This window comes from Pteropus vampyrus, unplaced genomic scaffold (assembly GCF_000151845.1).
Source record: "Pteropus vampyrus isolate Shadow unplaced genomic scaffold, Pvam_2.0 Scaffold57, whole genome shotgun sequence".
NCBI lineage: Eukaryota > Metazoa > Chordata > Mammalia > Chiroptera > Pteropodidae > Pteropus > Pteropus vampyrus.
Window position 1 is genome coordinate 6,789,499 of NW_011888838.1, and position 17,709 is coordinate 6,807,207.

Here is a 17,709-nt window from a genome sequence, read left to right on the forward strand (position 1 = left end):
ATTTTATCTTCCATGTTCAGCCTTTTATTGAACATTGATGCCATAAAACTGAACAGAAATGTCCCCAGAATGAGGAGCTGCGCGCGCACACACACACACACACACACACACACACGCACACACGCACACACACACACATTTTTTTACTATGTTAGTTCCCTTTCATATCTAGACTGCAAACTGTTTTACCTGCTCTTTCAGTTATATGCTACTTACAGGTTCAAAGTGGGATATAGAGAAACCTCGCAGAGAAATTTTATCTAAGAATCATTTTTGCAACTGCTCTTAATTTCAACCTCATTGATTTCTCACAGTAGGACCTCCACAGAGCACCAGATAACAAATTGCCCTGAGCATGGCTTTTACTTTGGTAAAGACAGGCTTTCAAAAACTGTGACTCATTATTAGAATTGCAAAGATTTAATTTATATTTTTCTTCTTGCTCCAAAGCAATCAGAATGGGTTTATGTATTCAATAAATATCTATTGAAATAAAACTATGAACTAACTAGATGGATCCATATTTTCTTGGAGACTCAAAAGAGGAAATCGATAATAAGCACATCAAGAAATAAATGTATAAATATGATAATCTGAGACAGTGTTAGGTGATATAGAAAAGTAAAATAAAATATGTGATGGAGTCAATTAGGGGACAGTGTTTGAATGATCAAATATGGCCTCTAAGAAGAGGCAACATCTGAGTGAGACCCGAAAGATGAAAAGTTGACAGTCAAGGGGAGAAGAGTATTCTAGATGGAAAGAACAGCAGGTCCTAGGAAAGAATGAGATTAATATATTTGAAGGATAGAAGCAAAGTTATTGTGACTCAAGTAAAGTGAGCATGGAGGAGAGTGTTATAAGTTGAAGTTTCCCAAGTAGGAATGAGATACAGAGAGCCTTGTTGGCTATGGTAAGGAGTTCAGATATTATTCCTAAATACAGCGAATGGAGAAATCCTGACAAAATGGTAACTATACTATATTATATTTTTCTTCCATTATGAATTCCAATATATATACCTCTTCTGGGGCCAAGTGGGTTGGAGTTCTGGAAACAGGGAGGTGATGAGAAATTTTCCCTTTCATGGGTCATGAAAGAACCTGGAGTAAACTTGAGAGCCCTGTACAAAGATACAACAGGACCTGGGAAGAGCTTGGCCAACAAAGGTTTGTGGATGCCTAGGGATAAAATTGACACTGGACAATATGAGTGTGTTTTTATGGCCCCACAGTAGCCAAGAAGGACTGCAAAGAGAGAGTGGGCACTGAAGACTCCTTGCTTCTGAGGCTAAGCTAGTATGGTGGACAGAAAATAGGGAACCGAAGACTTCCTCCTGGGGCTTTTGTATGGAGAGGCAGAATGCCTGCTGCTCAACCTTTAGTCTACAGAATTTAAGACTATCCCACCTTCCAACTTGTCGGACTGCCTCCAATAACAGAATAGTGGCCCCAATGAGTCTACAAGGAAAAATGACAATTCAAATAAAGGAGCCCAGCAGCCTGAGAAAGGAAATAAAATAGATTAGGTGCTCAACAAAAACTTCTGAAGGAAACAGATAGCAACCTAAACAATAATGATAAAAAACACACATAAAAACAAATAGGTATAGTAAAAAAAGACTATGTGGTACTAAAAAACATAATTTTCAAGTTAAAAATTCAGTAGTCAATTTAAGAAGATGTTTATCACTCTTGAGATCCAAATTTGTAGCCTGGAAGACCAAATAGAAAAAATACCACAAAATAATAAAATTTAAAAAGAAGAAAATAATGTGTGAAAGAAATAAAACACTTAGAACATGATTCCGGGAGAAGTGGCTATGTGTAATAGGGGTTTAAAAAGAGAGAAAAAAAAGAAGTAGATGAAATATAATAATTATAATAAATAGTAGGAAAAATGGTTCTGAATTAAATAAAGATCAAAGCCCGCAGATTCTAAGAGCTAGACTGAGTTTCAGCCATGTTTGATCTATTCAGGGAGTATTCTTGAATTTTAGATACAAAGAAAAATTTATACAAACTTCTATAAAAAAAGATATATTGATAGAAAAAATAGAATATTTCATTGTAAAATTTGAAGGTGGAAGCTACTGAAGTAATATCCTCATACTCTGAGAGAAGAAATTTACAATTCAACAATCCTATTCCCAGTCAAGATATAATCTCAAATCAGAGATAAAGAAAGATATTTATATATATGCAAGGATTTAGTAATATATCGTTTACATATCATGACTGAGAAAAATTCGTGACTAAGGACTCTAGTAAAGACAGATAAAAATCAGAATTGAGATCTCAATAGAGGGGAAGATTAAGAAGAAAGGAAACAAATGGCGAGCAATTATAACCTAGTATACGCGTGCGTGCACATGAGTGTATACGCATATTTAATACAATGAATGAATAATTTCAGTGCTTGAAGTAGAAGCAATATACTTTATTTATTTATTTATTTTTAAGGTTTAGTCTATTTTTAAATCAAATTAATTTAAAAAAAATGCTTATTCAATGACTTTTATATGATGCATTAGCCCAACTAGTTGTAAACAATGTTTAATTATTAGAGAAATTCTTAGCAAAAAAAATGCAACATGGCATAAAGGAACAGACATTGGCTCTCTACTTGCAAATGTAAGACCTTGAGATATAGAGCCCCCAAATTCTATTTCTTGAATACACATTATAGGCAGTGTCCAGTGGACAACAAAGTACCCACAATACAAATGAGGAAACAAGGTTCCTTTTTTTAAATAAATATTTTTATTAAATATAGTTAACACAGTATTATATTAGTTTCAGGGGTCCACCATAGTTATTCAACATCTATATACCTAAAAAGTGATCACCATGATAGGCCCAGCAACCATCTGACACTGTATAAGAAGCAACATACTTTAACTAACATCCTAACAATAGTTTAGAACTTGAAGTACTATCTCAGTGAAACTTAGTTGTTAGAAATAGGAAAGAGGGCAGAGGAGGGAAGGGAAATAAAAATGTTAAAAAGCCTTATCAGGAATGCGGAATAAAAAAGGGAGGAGAGGATAGAAGTAAAAGTATGTTAAAGGCCTCCTTTTCTTGGGTAGAGGATTAGATAAGAAAAACACATTTTGATGAGGCTAATAATTTTTTAAATAATCATGGAAAAATATTTATGTAATTTTGAGTTCCAGGAAAGATAAGTTAATTTGTAACTATGTATATTGAAATTTTTAGGAAGAAAAAAATAAAAAACAATTTAAATTAGTAATAATAAGGAAAAGGAAGCAAAAAAATTACTTAAAGCAAACTGGATAAATAAAATCAAGTATATTACCTGTTGTAATTAATGAGAATAGACAAAATTTGTCATTAGAGAATCTATCAAGTTGCATTAAAAAACAAAACCTAGTAATCAATTATTTAAAAGAATCATAAATAAAGAGATGAAAGACTTGAAAATTATGCTATGGAAAGAAAATATCATACAATTAATGTAGAACCCAATATAGAATTCAAAAACAGATCCTGGAATATATAGAGATTTAGGCTACAACAAAGATGGTGTTTTAAACCATTAGGATAGGTTTTACTATTTAATAAGTAGTGCCAGTTCAACTGCCTATCTATACCTAAAAGAAAATAAATACGGATCTCTATCTTATACTAAAACTATTTCCATGTGGATAAAGACTCGAAAGTAGGAAGAAAAACTCACTTAGGAACCCGAATACACTTCTTTTATGAGATGTGGAAACCATTTGAATCAAGACAGAAAATTCAGAAAATTAAAAATAAAGTAGACATAAGGCCACATAAATAGTCAGGTGGTAAAATGTACACTTGGGAAGATGTTTTTATGCAAATAGTAGAGAAAGTTTAACTTCTGTAATTTATAGGTAATTTTACAAATTGACAAGGAAGGAAAATATTGGACAAATAGAAAAATTGGGCAAAGGATGTGAATGGAAAATTCACATGTGAGTCAGCCTGAATGGTCATCATGTAGAGAGAAAAGATTTCAACCTCACCTCATATTCTGGGAAATCTAAATTAAAATGACAGGGAAATGCAATTTAAAGTGACAATAATAAACATATCAAACTGGCACCAAATAAAAAGTAAAATCATACCTGGTGCTGGTGGGGATTGTGAAGAGTACTCAAATACGTGACCGGGGGAAATATGAATTATTTCAATCCTTTGGAAAGCTATCTGACAACATTTATTAAAATTAAAATTCTCACTTGATTAAGAAATCTTAGTCTAGAAAACTATCAAATGCCAATAAATATAAGGATGTCTGTAGAGAATATTTTTTTTTTGCAATGTTGGTTATATTAATCAAAACCTAGCAACAAAGTAAAAGACTATAAATAGAGAAGAGTTAAATACACTGTGCTACATCCACACTAAAAAATGTTATGCAGTCATTGAAAAGTTACATTAGGCCTTTACAGAAGTTAGAGATGTTTCTGTGAAATACTGCTAAGAAAAGCAAACAAGTTTTATAAAATTGTGTATAATATGAAGCCATTTTAGTGAAATATTGACAAAATACCCTATGTATTTGTATACACATTGTTTTATTGATACATATCATTTTATTGATATGGAATATTTGAAGGCAGAGTTTGAGAATATGTGTAGAGGGAGGGGAGAAGAGTAGTAAAAAGCAAGCATAAAAGAAAAAAAGTCTATACTTGAAAATACATGTTTTGATCTTTTCTCTCTGTTTTATATTTTTTCTTCCTTCTTATTTTTGTGTGCATGTCTATATAAATATGAGCAAACTTGAAAGTCTTTGGAGAGTTTTAAGCTGGTGAGTGATATAATTTGATTTTCACTTTCAAAAGATTACTTGAGTTACTGTGTAGAGAACAGATTATAAGATTAGGTGAAAGCAACCAGTTAGGAGGCAATTGTAAGAGTTTAGACAAGAAAGACAATTGGGGCTGCATCTAGGGAGAGAAATGGATTGATTACAGATATATTTCAGTAGTGAAATTGATAGAATGTGCTGATTTGTTGGCTGAGAAGAGTATTCCTATAAGTTTTTAGGTTGAACAACTGGGTTAATTTGGAGGAGAAATAGGTCTTGCTTGGGGTAACGATCAGGAGGTCTTTTTTTGGAGTCATCAATGTGGATGTCTTTTAAACAAAGTTTTTATGAGGTAAGTTAGAGGGAGTATAAATAGAGAAGAGAGAACAGGAGAAAAGAAATAGGAAAGATGGAGAAGGGAGAAGGGGAATGGGAAAGCTCTGGACAGTACACTAGGACCTACAGTTGACAAGGAACCAGCAAAGGCATCTGGGAAAAGCAGCTAGTGAAGTAGAAAAAAATATGGAGGGGAAGGTGTCTTAGAAATCAAAAAGAGAAATGGTTTTAGAAAGGAAGAAAAGTAATGGTGAGAGGTTCAAGTAAGAAGTGACCATTATCTTGGCAAAATTGAAGTGTTTGGTGCCTTCTATCAGAGTAGTTCAATGGGGCGGAGAGAAAGGAATCCCAGCTGCACTGAGTTCAGGAGAAAAAAGGTGATGAGTGGAAACAGCGAATATATCTAACTTTTTCAACAGTTTTACTGAGAAAAGGAGCAGAGAAAAGATGCTGGAGGAGGACATAGAGTCGAGCAATGTCTTTATTACAAGATGACAGTGTGTGAAATAGCTAATTATATCTGTGAAGAAAAGACCAGGGAATACTGTAGTACATTCTAGGAGAGCAAAAACAGTATTTTGTTTCCTGTGGAAAAGAAATACCACGGAAAGAAAGAATAACATAGCTACTTATATGCTCAGAATAATTTAAATGTTAGCTCTCTTTGGTTGAAAAAATATTTCTGATGATTCATAAATCTACCTTTTTCTCTATAAGCTGTTCATCATTTTTCTTCTCTATCCTTTTAAACTCCCTTCCTTCTAGCTTTTGTATTCCTTTTCCCCCAATATATTTGAATATGCTCAGCACTGAGTGGTCTCTGTCTTTGAGGAGATAATTGGACAATAGGTACAGGGATCATACCTGTAGCTACAAAGAAAAGACACAGTAAGTGACAAATTAGTGCTGAAGATTGTGGTTTCTGTAGGTGTTCAGAGACAAGAGACAACATTTTGGGCCTGGAGTGGTTAGATAATAACATTCTAGAACTGATAGTAATAAATCCACAGGTTTATGAAATTTTAAATTTATAAACAACCTTAAAAACAATCTTATCTCATTCTATTCTTCAAATTGGTAAACAGAAGCTTGCATAAGCTAACTATTTATCAAGTAATTATGCCAGGAACACATTACTTCACATATTTTCCAGATAGCCAGCTGGTTGTGTCAACACTATTTACCAAATTTGAAATAAAATCTTTATGATAAATTAAAGGATTTTACTGAATTTATAGATTAATTTGGATGGGATTAGTATAATTAAAATGAGTCTTCTCTTACAGGAACATGCTTTTTATTCTGGTTTATACTTTTATGCTGTTTAGTAAGATTTTATAGTTTTATTCATATAGGTTTTATATAGTTTGCATGTTTTATTTATATATATTTTATAGTTTTTTTTTGCTTTTTTGGTTTTTAAATTTATTTTAGTTGTATTTTATAGTTTTTGTTGCTACTAAGTGACACTTAATAATAATAACTGTTATAATTTGTTATTTCTGGTGATTCTGAAGATGGAAGCATGTTTTAAGTATGACTTTGGGTAAGTTAACATCTTAGTGCCTCAGTTTCTTCATAAGGAAATGGGATTGTTGTGAGGATTAAACAAATTAATATATAAAGTGTTTAGGCCGGTAGTGCAATTAGTAAAGCTAATTATTATTGTTAAGATACTGCCTTACTCCTAATTTTCAGAATTTCTATTCACTGTATTTGGGCATCATACCTGCTGGAGAGTGACAAAAAAATAAGACATGACAGTGATTTCTTTTTGAGTTGCTAACCAGGAAAATATGTGTCTAAAATATGAAAATGTTCCTTATGAAGGCTTCTCTTCTGTAGTTAAAAAAACTACCACTTATAGTAAAGCAGCATCTCTTTCTATCCAATTCCTTTCCTCTTTTTAGAGTAATCATCATTATAATTATTTAATGGAAATTAGAAGAAGAAAAAGGCTGTGGCTATTATAATAATGACTAATAGGTAAGTTTGATGAATGATTCATAACTCCATTTGGTACATGCTATTATTACTAGTGTTGAACGTAATGAACGTTGTCTACATGGTAATAATTATTATACATGGAGCATCATTGTATTTAGTGAAAACAGCATGTAAAAGCAGGCACTTTGATGGATGTAAATGAAAAAGTTGGTGACTTTTTTTTTATTATTACAGATGAGTTAGAAATCAATAATAGGGCCTGAAACAAAATATCACGATTGGTGGTTGGTAGATCAAGATGATATGATAATTAATAATACTGATCATTTTAGAATATTCATTTTTGAAGTTAACATAGTTTAATCAATTTGAATGAGTTGATCTGAATTTATAGCAGAAAAGATTTTCTTAGTTTGGGTATATTTGGAGTTCTTTTAAAGTTTTATATTAACTATGTTGTATGTTTATAATTTTTGAGTATTAAATGATAGATTTTGTTTTAGGTAATTTTTTAGGCTATCTTTTTTAAAAGCTTACAGAATAATAGGACCTTTGCCAAGAATATGACATATTTCATCTTGTGTAATACCTACAACAATTATATGATATAGGTATTTGTCATCTCATTTTTAGTTGAAACCAAGATGTGAAGATATTAACTTATTTGTTTAAGGCCATACAGCTAGAGAATGGATAAACTTAGAATTGAACAAGGACTCTGAGGCCAAAATTTCTCAACCATTGTATCACATTACTTCCCTGTCATTTCCTTTTTATCATGAAGCTAAACTAAAAGTGGAGACTTTCTATCAGAATTTTCTATACCAACTCTTAGTATTATGGTAAAAGCACACTGAGGCTTTTAAAGACTTTGAACTTGTTGAAAACCTGGAGATAATAATGTTATAGAAAGACCACAAGCTTTAATCAGATAGACCTAAGTCTGAAGATGTCCTGTCAGGAATCTGCTTAAGGAAATGCAAGATGGATGATACCACCACTGCTTTTGGCAGGATTTGGTTTGGTTGATAAAATTATTGAGCTAATTAAAGAGACGTCATTGATAAAGTCTTATATCCAAGGGGCAGTCAATACTCTTCATTAGCTCTTTAGTCAGATAAAGGTTAATTTAAAACAAAGCATATTCTTAAAGAGCTACAAGATGATTTTTACTTTGGGCTATGTATTCTCTTCTACACTGGCCATTCCTGTTCCTTGAAAGACTCCTTAGTCTTCATCAGGTATCTTGGAGATGGGATATATTTTATTAATTTATTTTATTAGTACTTTAGAAATATCCATTAACTATCAGGAGTGAGGCATTTCTTAGGTGTCTCAAAATGTATCCCTTTTAATTTTTTTTCCTGTACATGTTTTCCAACTGACTTTCTGAAAGGGCTGACTACCCTAATTTAGAACTAAGGTAGTGGTAAGAAATAGTGTGAAATTATCAATCATTTCCAACTTGGAAGGTGAGTGCTAGGATTCTGGAACTCCCAGGAGCATAGTATTTAAAAAGATAATGGACAGAAAAAAAAATGTCAACTTACCAAAGACACTATCTTTTTATTTAGGTCCATATATTCTTGTGAATATGATTTTTCAAACTTGCTGTCATAGTCAATGTTATTGACCTTAAAGCTGATGTGATAGTAGAAAGGTGTCTTCCCTGAGAAGGAGAGAAAAGAAAAAATAGTCCTCACTTTGTTCATTGTATAATTACTTTTATTCCTGAGAAAACCATATGACATATAATACACCGATAAAATTTCAGGTAGCTTGACATTTAAATAATCTTGATTCCTAGTGATTGTTGAAACAATTTTGACAGAGGAATGTTTATTAAATTATAACTTTACCCAAGAATGTATTCAGAATTCTCAATGCAAAATTTCAAAGTGCCAACTTTTAATTCTGAGCAATTTGGAGATAGATATGTTACTATGAGGTGAAATTATATTAACGCACACATAATTATCTTAGTTTTTGTGATTATCACAGATTACGTTTAGGGAAATCAGTGGAGTTTCAGGTTTTATTTTTTATAAAGTATCTAAGAAATGAAAATGAATCAGGAAGGAAGTAAAATGAGGCATGACTTGTAAACATCATAAATTGAGTAAATAGAACAAAGAAATCACAGCTACAACTTTAGAAAAGTAAAGCAAAGGATAAAGTTGAGGGTTAGGCTGGACTGTACTATGTTAATACAATGAATTTATTAGAAATAAACTTTTTTATAACTTTTCTCAGGTTCCATCGTACCCCTTCACTTTATACTGGGAAGAGGGAGGGAGGAGGGAGAGAGAGAGAGAGAGAGAGAGCGAGTAAGAGAGAGAGAGAGAGAGAGAGAGAGAAAGAGAGAGAGAGAGAGAGAGCGAGAGAGAGAGAGAGAAGGAGAGGGGAAAGGAGAGGCTAGAAAGAGAAAGGAAAAGAAAGAGAAAGAGAATCAGGAGTAAAAGCATTCTATAATACTCGAAAAATCTTTCATGTAAGAGAAGTTAATTATTTGGAAGAATCTTTCCTGTACACTCACAAATAATAAAAAAAAATGCAAAGTAAAATGAGATAGTATTTTTCTTTGGTTAAATTGTCAGATGACAAAAATAACAATACCCAGGCTGGGGTAGCTATAATTATATAAGACAAAATAGACTTTAAGCTGAACACAGTAATGAAAGAAAAAATGGATAAATTCTGAGAAACATACAACCTTCCCAGACTGAATCATGAAGAAATAGAAAATCTGAACAGACCAATAATGATTAAGGAGATTGACTCAGTAATCGAAAATCTCTCAATACAGAAAAGCCCAGGACCATACGGTCTCACTGGTGAATTCTACCAAACATTTAAAGAAGATTAATGCCAATTCTTCTCAAAATTGTCTGAAAATAGAAGAATGTCAGGGTTGAGACTCTAGGCCATTGAAGTAGTATTAGGTTATATTAACTTGTTGGACTACTAAATAAATTTCAAACACTAAAGAGGAAAGGCAATATTTAGCTCTGTCATCCTATTAGAGCACTGAACCCTTAATTAGAAGGGAGAGTGGTAAATTGAATAAAAGGCACTGTTGCATTCAGAGGAACTAACAGACTATCATAATGAAGGATTAGCTCCTCACCTTCAAATTTAACTTAAACTTTGAGTGAAGAAAATGACTTAGGGTCTCCTCTGTTATTTTCATTGTTTTTTCCTTCCCAGAAGGAATATTTTCGATTAATTCAGGTCACATTCTGGACTAGGGTTAAGAGCTCCAGGGAGGATGAGATCCTAATTCTCCTCTTTGTATTTTAACATATTTATTTTTGATTTCCAAGTGATTTTTTAAAATTGAGATATAATGACATATAACATCATAGTTTCAGGTGTACAACATAATGGTTTGATATATGTACATACTGTAAAGAGATTACCTCTATAAATCTAATTAACATCCATCCAAGTGATTTTTATTCACATTAAAGATTGAGAAGTGAGGCTTAGATAAGTGTCTCTCAGTCCAGGGTTTCAATTAGGATCGCAGGTGGAGTTTTAAGAACAATCATCACTTGTGCTCTCTCCCAGAGTCTATTGGTCTGGGTGGGAACATTAATGTTATTTTAATTAAGTGCTCCAGGTGAGGGTTAAGTATGAGGGCTCCTTGAGTGTATTTGTGAGTTGAGTCCAGCCTTTGGTCTAAAGGGAGGTAACAGAGTCTGCTCTACGTGAGTTTGGTAGAAGCAAAGCATTGCAGTCCACATTATTCATGTTGTAGCAGAATTTTGAGGCAACTTAGAGAAGTGGGGGGGGGGGTCCCTGAAGACAGGAATGGAAAAACTCAAAGTTTGATTTCCATGAAGGTGTTCATTGTTCCTGAATCTCTCCTGTGACAAAGGATAGGGAAGGGTAAACTTTCTTACATTTAAACTTTCTTGCATTTAAAGGCCCTTCTGCCTGTGGCTGTGGTGGTAGCAGGAAAAGAGTCTGTGCCAAAGGCTTTAAAGGCATATTCTCAAGATGCGGTTGTAATTTCTTCACATAATCTCACCCGAGAAAGAAACTCAGAGAAAGAAGAGAGAGAGGAAGAAATGGAAGGATCTCAGGTAAATGTCATTCACTTGGTCAGGTGCTCTCTGCGATTCCTCCACTGTTCCTCTTTGCAGTTTTAAAAAATTACTGAAAAGTCACCTTAAAATGTCATTCAAGGAAATAGACTTATGTTGAATTTTCTTTTAAGATGCCACTTATCCTATGAGAAATGTAATTTTTTTTGGGATGTGATTAAAATCATACAAATGTTGTGGGTATATAATTAACTGATAGTGGTATCAGGGCACTTCTCCCTATATGGTTCAACACCTAGCTCTTTTTCACATATTGTGACTTATTTGCTCAAACCTGGATTCTGGTGGCAGCTGATTGCTCCAATTCTTAGCTGCCTTTATCTTAGAAGATGAATAATCTTAAATGCTCTCAGTTTGATTTTTGGCTTCTGTAATCCACATTTAAGACTCGCTCAAAATAGTTTTTCAGGCCAGGATTTCCCAAACATGCCTCCAGAGAGTCAAAGAGATGCCTTTCACAGAATCTATTAGAGTTAACATTAAACTTGGTGCTGAAGAGATGCTCTAGAAAGAGAACCTCACATAGTTATCATTTGGCCCTTGAAAGCGAGAAAACGCAAATATGTTTGAATTTGAGAAAGAATTATTTCTGTCTAGACTCTGATGCTTTCCCATTCATTTTCTATTCTTTGAAAGTAAAGTTGCTATTTTGGTGGGTAACAGTTTCCATTTACAGTTACACAGGAAGATTTGGAAATATCATCCTTAAATAGTAGTGAGAAAATCAACAAGAAAGATTAACTTTCTCCATGCATATCCAGAAATTTTATTGACAATCTCATCTGCTGATTTCTTCACCCATTACAGCTTAAACTACTACAACAGAATTTTTACTCCTGAGGGAAAAAAAACCTGTTATTTATTAATATAATTTCTTCCTTCTTTCTATAGTGATACAATTTGTGACTTTTAACTGAGCATATGCTACCCCAAAATAAAAACTACCATTCCCCACTTGTTACATCTAGGAGTGATCTTTCTAGTGCATTTAGGTTTGACAAATGGGATGGAAGGAAAAATGGTATGTGCAAACTTCTGAGATGTTTTCTTATTGAGGGCGGGTATGCTTTCCTCCTTCCCTTTTCACCTTTTGTCTGGCTGATGGCCAGAACTGATGGCAGTCACTTTGGACATTGAGATGATCTGGGCAAAGTAGGTTATGGTGCAACAGAGAGAAGGAGCCTGGGTCCCTGCCATCCTGAAATGACATACTGAATCTGGGTCACTGACTTCTGAACTTATTTGCATCTGACTCTTATGTGTATCTGTCTCCCTCAAGATCAGTGATCCCCAACCTTTTTGGCACCAGGGACCCATGCTTCTATGAGAATCTAATGCCTGATGATCTGAGGTGGAGCTGAGGCAGTGATGTAGCACTGGGGAGGGCTGCAAATACAGATGAAGCTTTGCTCACTGGCCTGCCTCTCACCTTCTGCTGTGTGGCCTGGTTCCTAACAGGCCACGGACCAGTACCAGTCTGCGGCCCTGGGGGTTGGAAACCTCTGCTCTAGATCAATGGTTCTCAATCTTGGTTACACATTGGAACCATCTGGGGAGCTTTGACAATAATAATTTCTATTCTAGACAGCATCTAAAGTAGCACTGCAATAGTAGACTCAAATAGATCTAATAGAGACTGTAATGGCCCAACAAGAGGAAAATATACAGTATCTAGTCCTTTACAGAGGAAGAGTGCTGACCCTGCTTTAGAGTGCTTAGCCTAGTATCGGCCATTGAGTCACGCAGTGAATGCTTGTGTACAGTTTCAGATACACTTATTCTCCCGTTTTATCTATCTATCATCTATTTCTTAAAAACTTAACCCAATAGAAAATATGACATTATCATTGTATAGAATCATGTGAAGCAGAAAATGGTAGGTATCCTGGAGTGAATATTTGCTTTGGTTTGTCCAGCTTTCTTTGTTTAGCTAATTACTGGCCCAAGAGAAAGAGTAGTTTTTATGAGGAGATGGTTGGTTGCTTCTAGGTTTAGAGTCTGGAGTAGTGAACTAGAAAATCTTAAAATGATACTGAAAGTTTCATTCAAATGAGAAGCATCATAAGGCTGTCTCTATATGATGCCAAAGCATCTGGATGAAAAGTATTCAATTTGGCTAGTCAGATTGAAATTATGTTTGTTTAGTGACAAATATATAAGTTCTTAAAAAAATCTTTTTCATTGATTTTTTTAGTTCACACAAGATATTGTGGCATCAGGTATGCAGTATTAAGGTGAAAAACCATTTAAAAATTTTTAAAAAGGAAAAAGAGACAGATTGCATTAAATATGGCAGAGTGAGAGACATCCCCAGATTTCTCCCCTTGAAACAACAATAAGCTGAACATCTAAAACTCAACAAAAAACACCAAACTGCAGACCAGCACATCTGAGTGTGGGATCTGTGCATAAGAGCTATCGCAGGTCAGAACCCCAGGTGTTGGGAGGTGGACTGGGAGAAACAAAGAAACTGCCTTTCACAGCTGAAGCTCCCTGTAGGAGGAGAGAGAGGGGAGAAGGTACAGCGACTTTCCTGAACAGCCCTGCCTGGGAGAGCTGTGAGTTCCCTGCGGCCTGCAGCAGTGCCCAGTCATCAGGACAGAAGGCAGTGAAATGGGGATGAGAGAAAAGCGGGGATGGCAGAGAAACAACAGTTTATTTTTACCAGCCATGGTTGCAAAACTGAGGCAGAGCCACAGTCCCCATCCCCCAACCCAGAGACCCCCTCCCCCCATTCTCTCTGAGACTGATCACCACGGAGCCCCAGGGGAATCTGAGCAAACGCTACTGAAACTGTTGCTAATACTGACAGGAACTGAGCTGAGGGTAGTGAGTGTGATTAAACATATATAAGGAAAAAAAAAGACATTATTAAGACTTTACGTAAAGCAGAGGTCCAATAGGTTTAGATGCCACCTACTGGAAACCAAAAGAAAAACACCTCCTTTGCAACAGTCTAGGGACCATTATATAATAAATCTTTCTGGAAAAAAAAAAAGCAAAACACACTTCCATTAATGCCCAGATGGAGATATAGTCCATTAAACACGATGAACAGCCAAGTTGACAAGGTATCTTAGAAAGAAAGAGAAAAATCTTCAGAAAATAAGCTTACAAACATTATGCAACATAAATGACAGAGAATTCAAGATGGTACTTCTGAAAAAACTCAAGGAGATCTGAAATGAATCATATCAACAATTTCCGAAATTGAAAAAAACAATTGGATGAGCAGAATGAGTTCTTTAGCAAGGAGATTGAAACCCTCAAAAAGAACCGAATAGACCTTCTGGAGATGAAGAAAACACTACAAGAGTTGAAAAATGAAATAGCAAGCATAGGAAATAGAGTCGACCAAATGGAAGAAAAGATCAGTGATATCAAAGACAGAAATCTAGAAATAAATCACAAGGAAGAAGAGAGAAACTGAAGAATGAAAAATTATGAAAGATAAATACAAGAACTAGCTGATACTATCAGGAAAGGAAACATAAGAATAATGGGCATTATCGAAGGTGAGGAAAAGGAGCAGGGATTAGAAAGTATTTTCAGACAAATAGTTGAAGAGAATTTTCCAAATCTAAAAAATGAGACACAGCTTAGAATTCAAGAACTCAATAGAATATCCAATTATCTCAACCCAAAAACGCCTTCACCAAGACATATTGTATTAAAATTATAAAAAATCAACAACAAAGACAGAATTCTCAGGGCAGCCAGGGAAAAGAAGACAGTAACCTATAAAGGAAAACCCATTAGATTATCATCGGACTTCTCAGCACAAACCTTAAAAGCCAGAAAGGAGTGGAATCAAATATTCCAACTATTAATTGAAAGGAGCTACCAGACAAGAATAATTTATCCAGCTAAGTTCTCCTTTAGATATGAAAAAGAAATAAAGACCTTTCCAGACATACAAAAGTTGAGAGAATTCTCACTATGAGGTCTGCACTATAGGAAATACTGAAAGGGGTCAGCTCACTTAAAACAAAATGAAACACATATAAAAAAATACATAATTAGGAGTAAGGTGACTAGCAGGCTCATAAAAGCAGAGGAGTGCAACTCTATGAATTATAAGCTTAAAATAAGAGATTTGCTATGAACATTCAGCATACATAGGGACAAATTGAGACAACAATGACTGAAAAACAGAGGATTCAAAGATCCAAATTCACAAAGGGAAAGGGAGATAAGCACACGCAGAAGAAAATGGATGACTGTATGTATGTGTATATATATATACACACATATATACATATATATGTAAATATGTAAAGTATATATATGTATACTTTATATACTTTACATATTCATATATATATACATATATAAAGCTATACTTTACATATTCATAATGGTAACCACAGGCCAAAGATTCAGAATTGAAGTATAGAACATAAAACAGGAAGGACCAGAGGGAAAACCCACACAAGCCAAGGAAAATAAAGAAAACAGAAACACAAGGACAAGGAAGCAATAGAAGCACTGAATTACCAGAAAGCAAAAGATAAAATGGGTATAAGAAGACCTCACATTTCAATAATCCCTCTAAAAGTGAATGGATTGAACTCATTAATAAGAAGGTACAGAGTTGCAGAATGGATCAAAAAACAAAACCCAGCCATATGCTACCTCCAGGAGACACATCTCAGTTCCAAAGACGAACATAGACTCAGAGTGAAAGGGTGGAAAATGATATTTCAAGCAAATGGCATTCAGAGGAAAGCGGGAGTACTAATATTGGACAAAGTAGACTTCAAAATAAAAAATATAAAGAAAGATATTGAGGGATACTTCATAATGATAAAGGGAATCACGCACCAAGAAGATATAATACTTATTAATATCTGTGCTCCCAATCAGGGAACCCTGAATTATATAAAGCAATTACTAACAGAATTAAAGGGAGAAACAGACTAAAACACTATCACAGTAGGGGATCTACATACCCCACTGTCGGATATGGACAGATTGTCCAAATTGAAAATCAATAAGGAAATAACAACTTTAAATGACACATTAGACCAACTGGACATAATTGACATTTGCAGAGCCTTCCATCCCGAAACAGCTGCATATACATTCTTCTCTAGTGCACAAGGAACATTCTCAAGAATTGACCTCATACTAGATACAGAGATAGCCTCAACAGATATAAGAGGGTTGAAATCATACCAACCATATGCTCTTATCATAATGCTTTGAAACTAGAGATCAACTGCAAAAAGAAATCAGGAAGAACCACAAATACATGGAGATTAAACAACATATTACTGAAGAATAACTGGGTCAGTGAAGAAATAAAAAGAGAGATCAAGAATAAATAGAAACAAATGATAATGATAGTACAACATATCAAAACTTTTGGAACATAGTAAAAGTGGTCATAAGAGGAAAGTTCATATCATTACAGGCATACCTCCAAAACAAGAACTAGCCCAAAGAAGCAACCTAACACTTCATTTTAAAAACTAGAAAAGGAAGAACAAATGAAGCCTAAAGTCAGCAGAAGGAAAGAAATCATCAAAATTAGAGCAGAAATAAATGAAATTGAAAACAAACAAACAAAAAAACACAATAGAACAAATAAATGCAACAAAGAGCTGGTTCTTAGAGGTTAATAAAATTGACAAACTCCTGGCTAGACTCACTAAGGAAAAAAAGAAAGAACACAAATAAACAAAATCAGGGATAAAAGAAGGGAAATTATGACAGATACTGAAGAAATACAAAGGATCATATAAGAATACTATAAAAAAGTATATAACACCAAATTTAATAACCTAGAAGAATGGACCAGTACTTAGAAAAATACAACCTTCCTAGACTGAATCAAGAAGAACTGAAAAATCTAAATAGACCTATCCGCAGTATGGAAATTGAAACAATCATCAAAAACCTACCAAAAAGTAAAAATCCAAGACCAGATGGCTTTACCAATGAATTCTACCAAACATTTAAAGAAGATTTAATACTTATTCTCCTCAAACTCTTCCAAAGTATTGAAGAGGAGGCAATACTTCCCAACTCATTTTATGAGGCCAATATCACTCTGATACCAAAACCCGGTAAAGATAACACAAAAAAAGAAAACTACAGACCAAGATCGCTCATGAACACAGATGCAAAAGTCCTAAATAATATACTAGCAAACCAAATACAGCAACATACTAAAAAGATTATACAGCACGATCAAGTGGGCTTCGTCCCAGGGATACAGGGATGATTCCAGATATGCAAATCGATGAGTGAGATACACCATATAAACAAATTAAAAAATAAGAATCATATGATCATATCAATAGATGCAGAAATAGCCTTTGACAAGATACAGCATCTATTTATGATCAAAACACTTCACAAAATAGGTATAGAAGGAAAGTACCTTAACATAATAAAGGCCATCTATGACAAGCCCTTAGCAAACATAATACTTAATGGTGAAAAACTAAAAACCTTCCCTCTAAGATCAGGAACAAGGCTGTCCACTATCGCCGCTGTTATTCAATAT

General features: G+C 34.2%; 1 protein-coding gene across 1 annotated transcript in view; it reads right to left on the bottom strand.

Annotated features, from left to right (window-relative positions):
• The window catches only part of LOC105292464 (transmembrane protease serine 11C-like), a 67,790-nt gene that overhangs the window by 35,226 nt on the left and 14,855 nt on the right, over window positions 1–17,709 (bottom strand). The window contains exon 3 of the mRNA XM_011360679.1: window positions 8,637–8,755. Within this exon, the coding sequence (XP_011358981.1) occupies window positions 8,637–8,755 (119 nt within the window). The remainder of the gene's footprint in view (window positions 1–8,636; window positions 8,756–17,709) is intronic.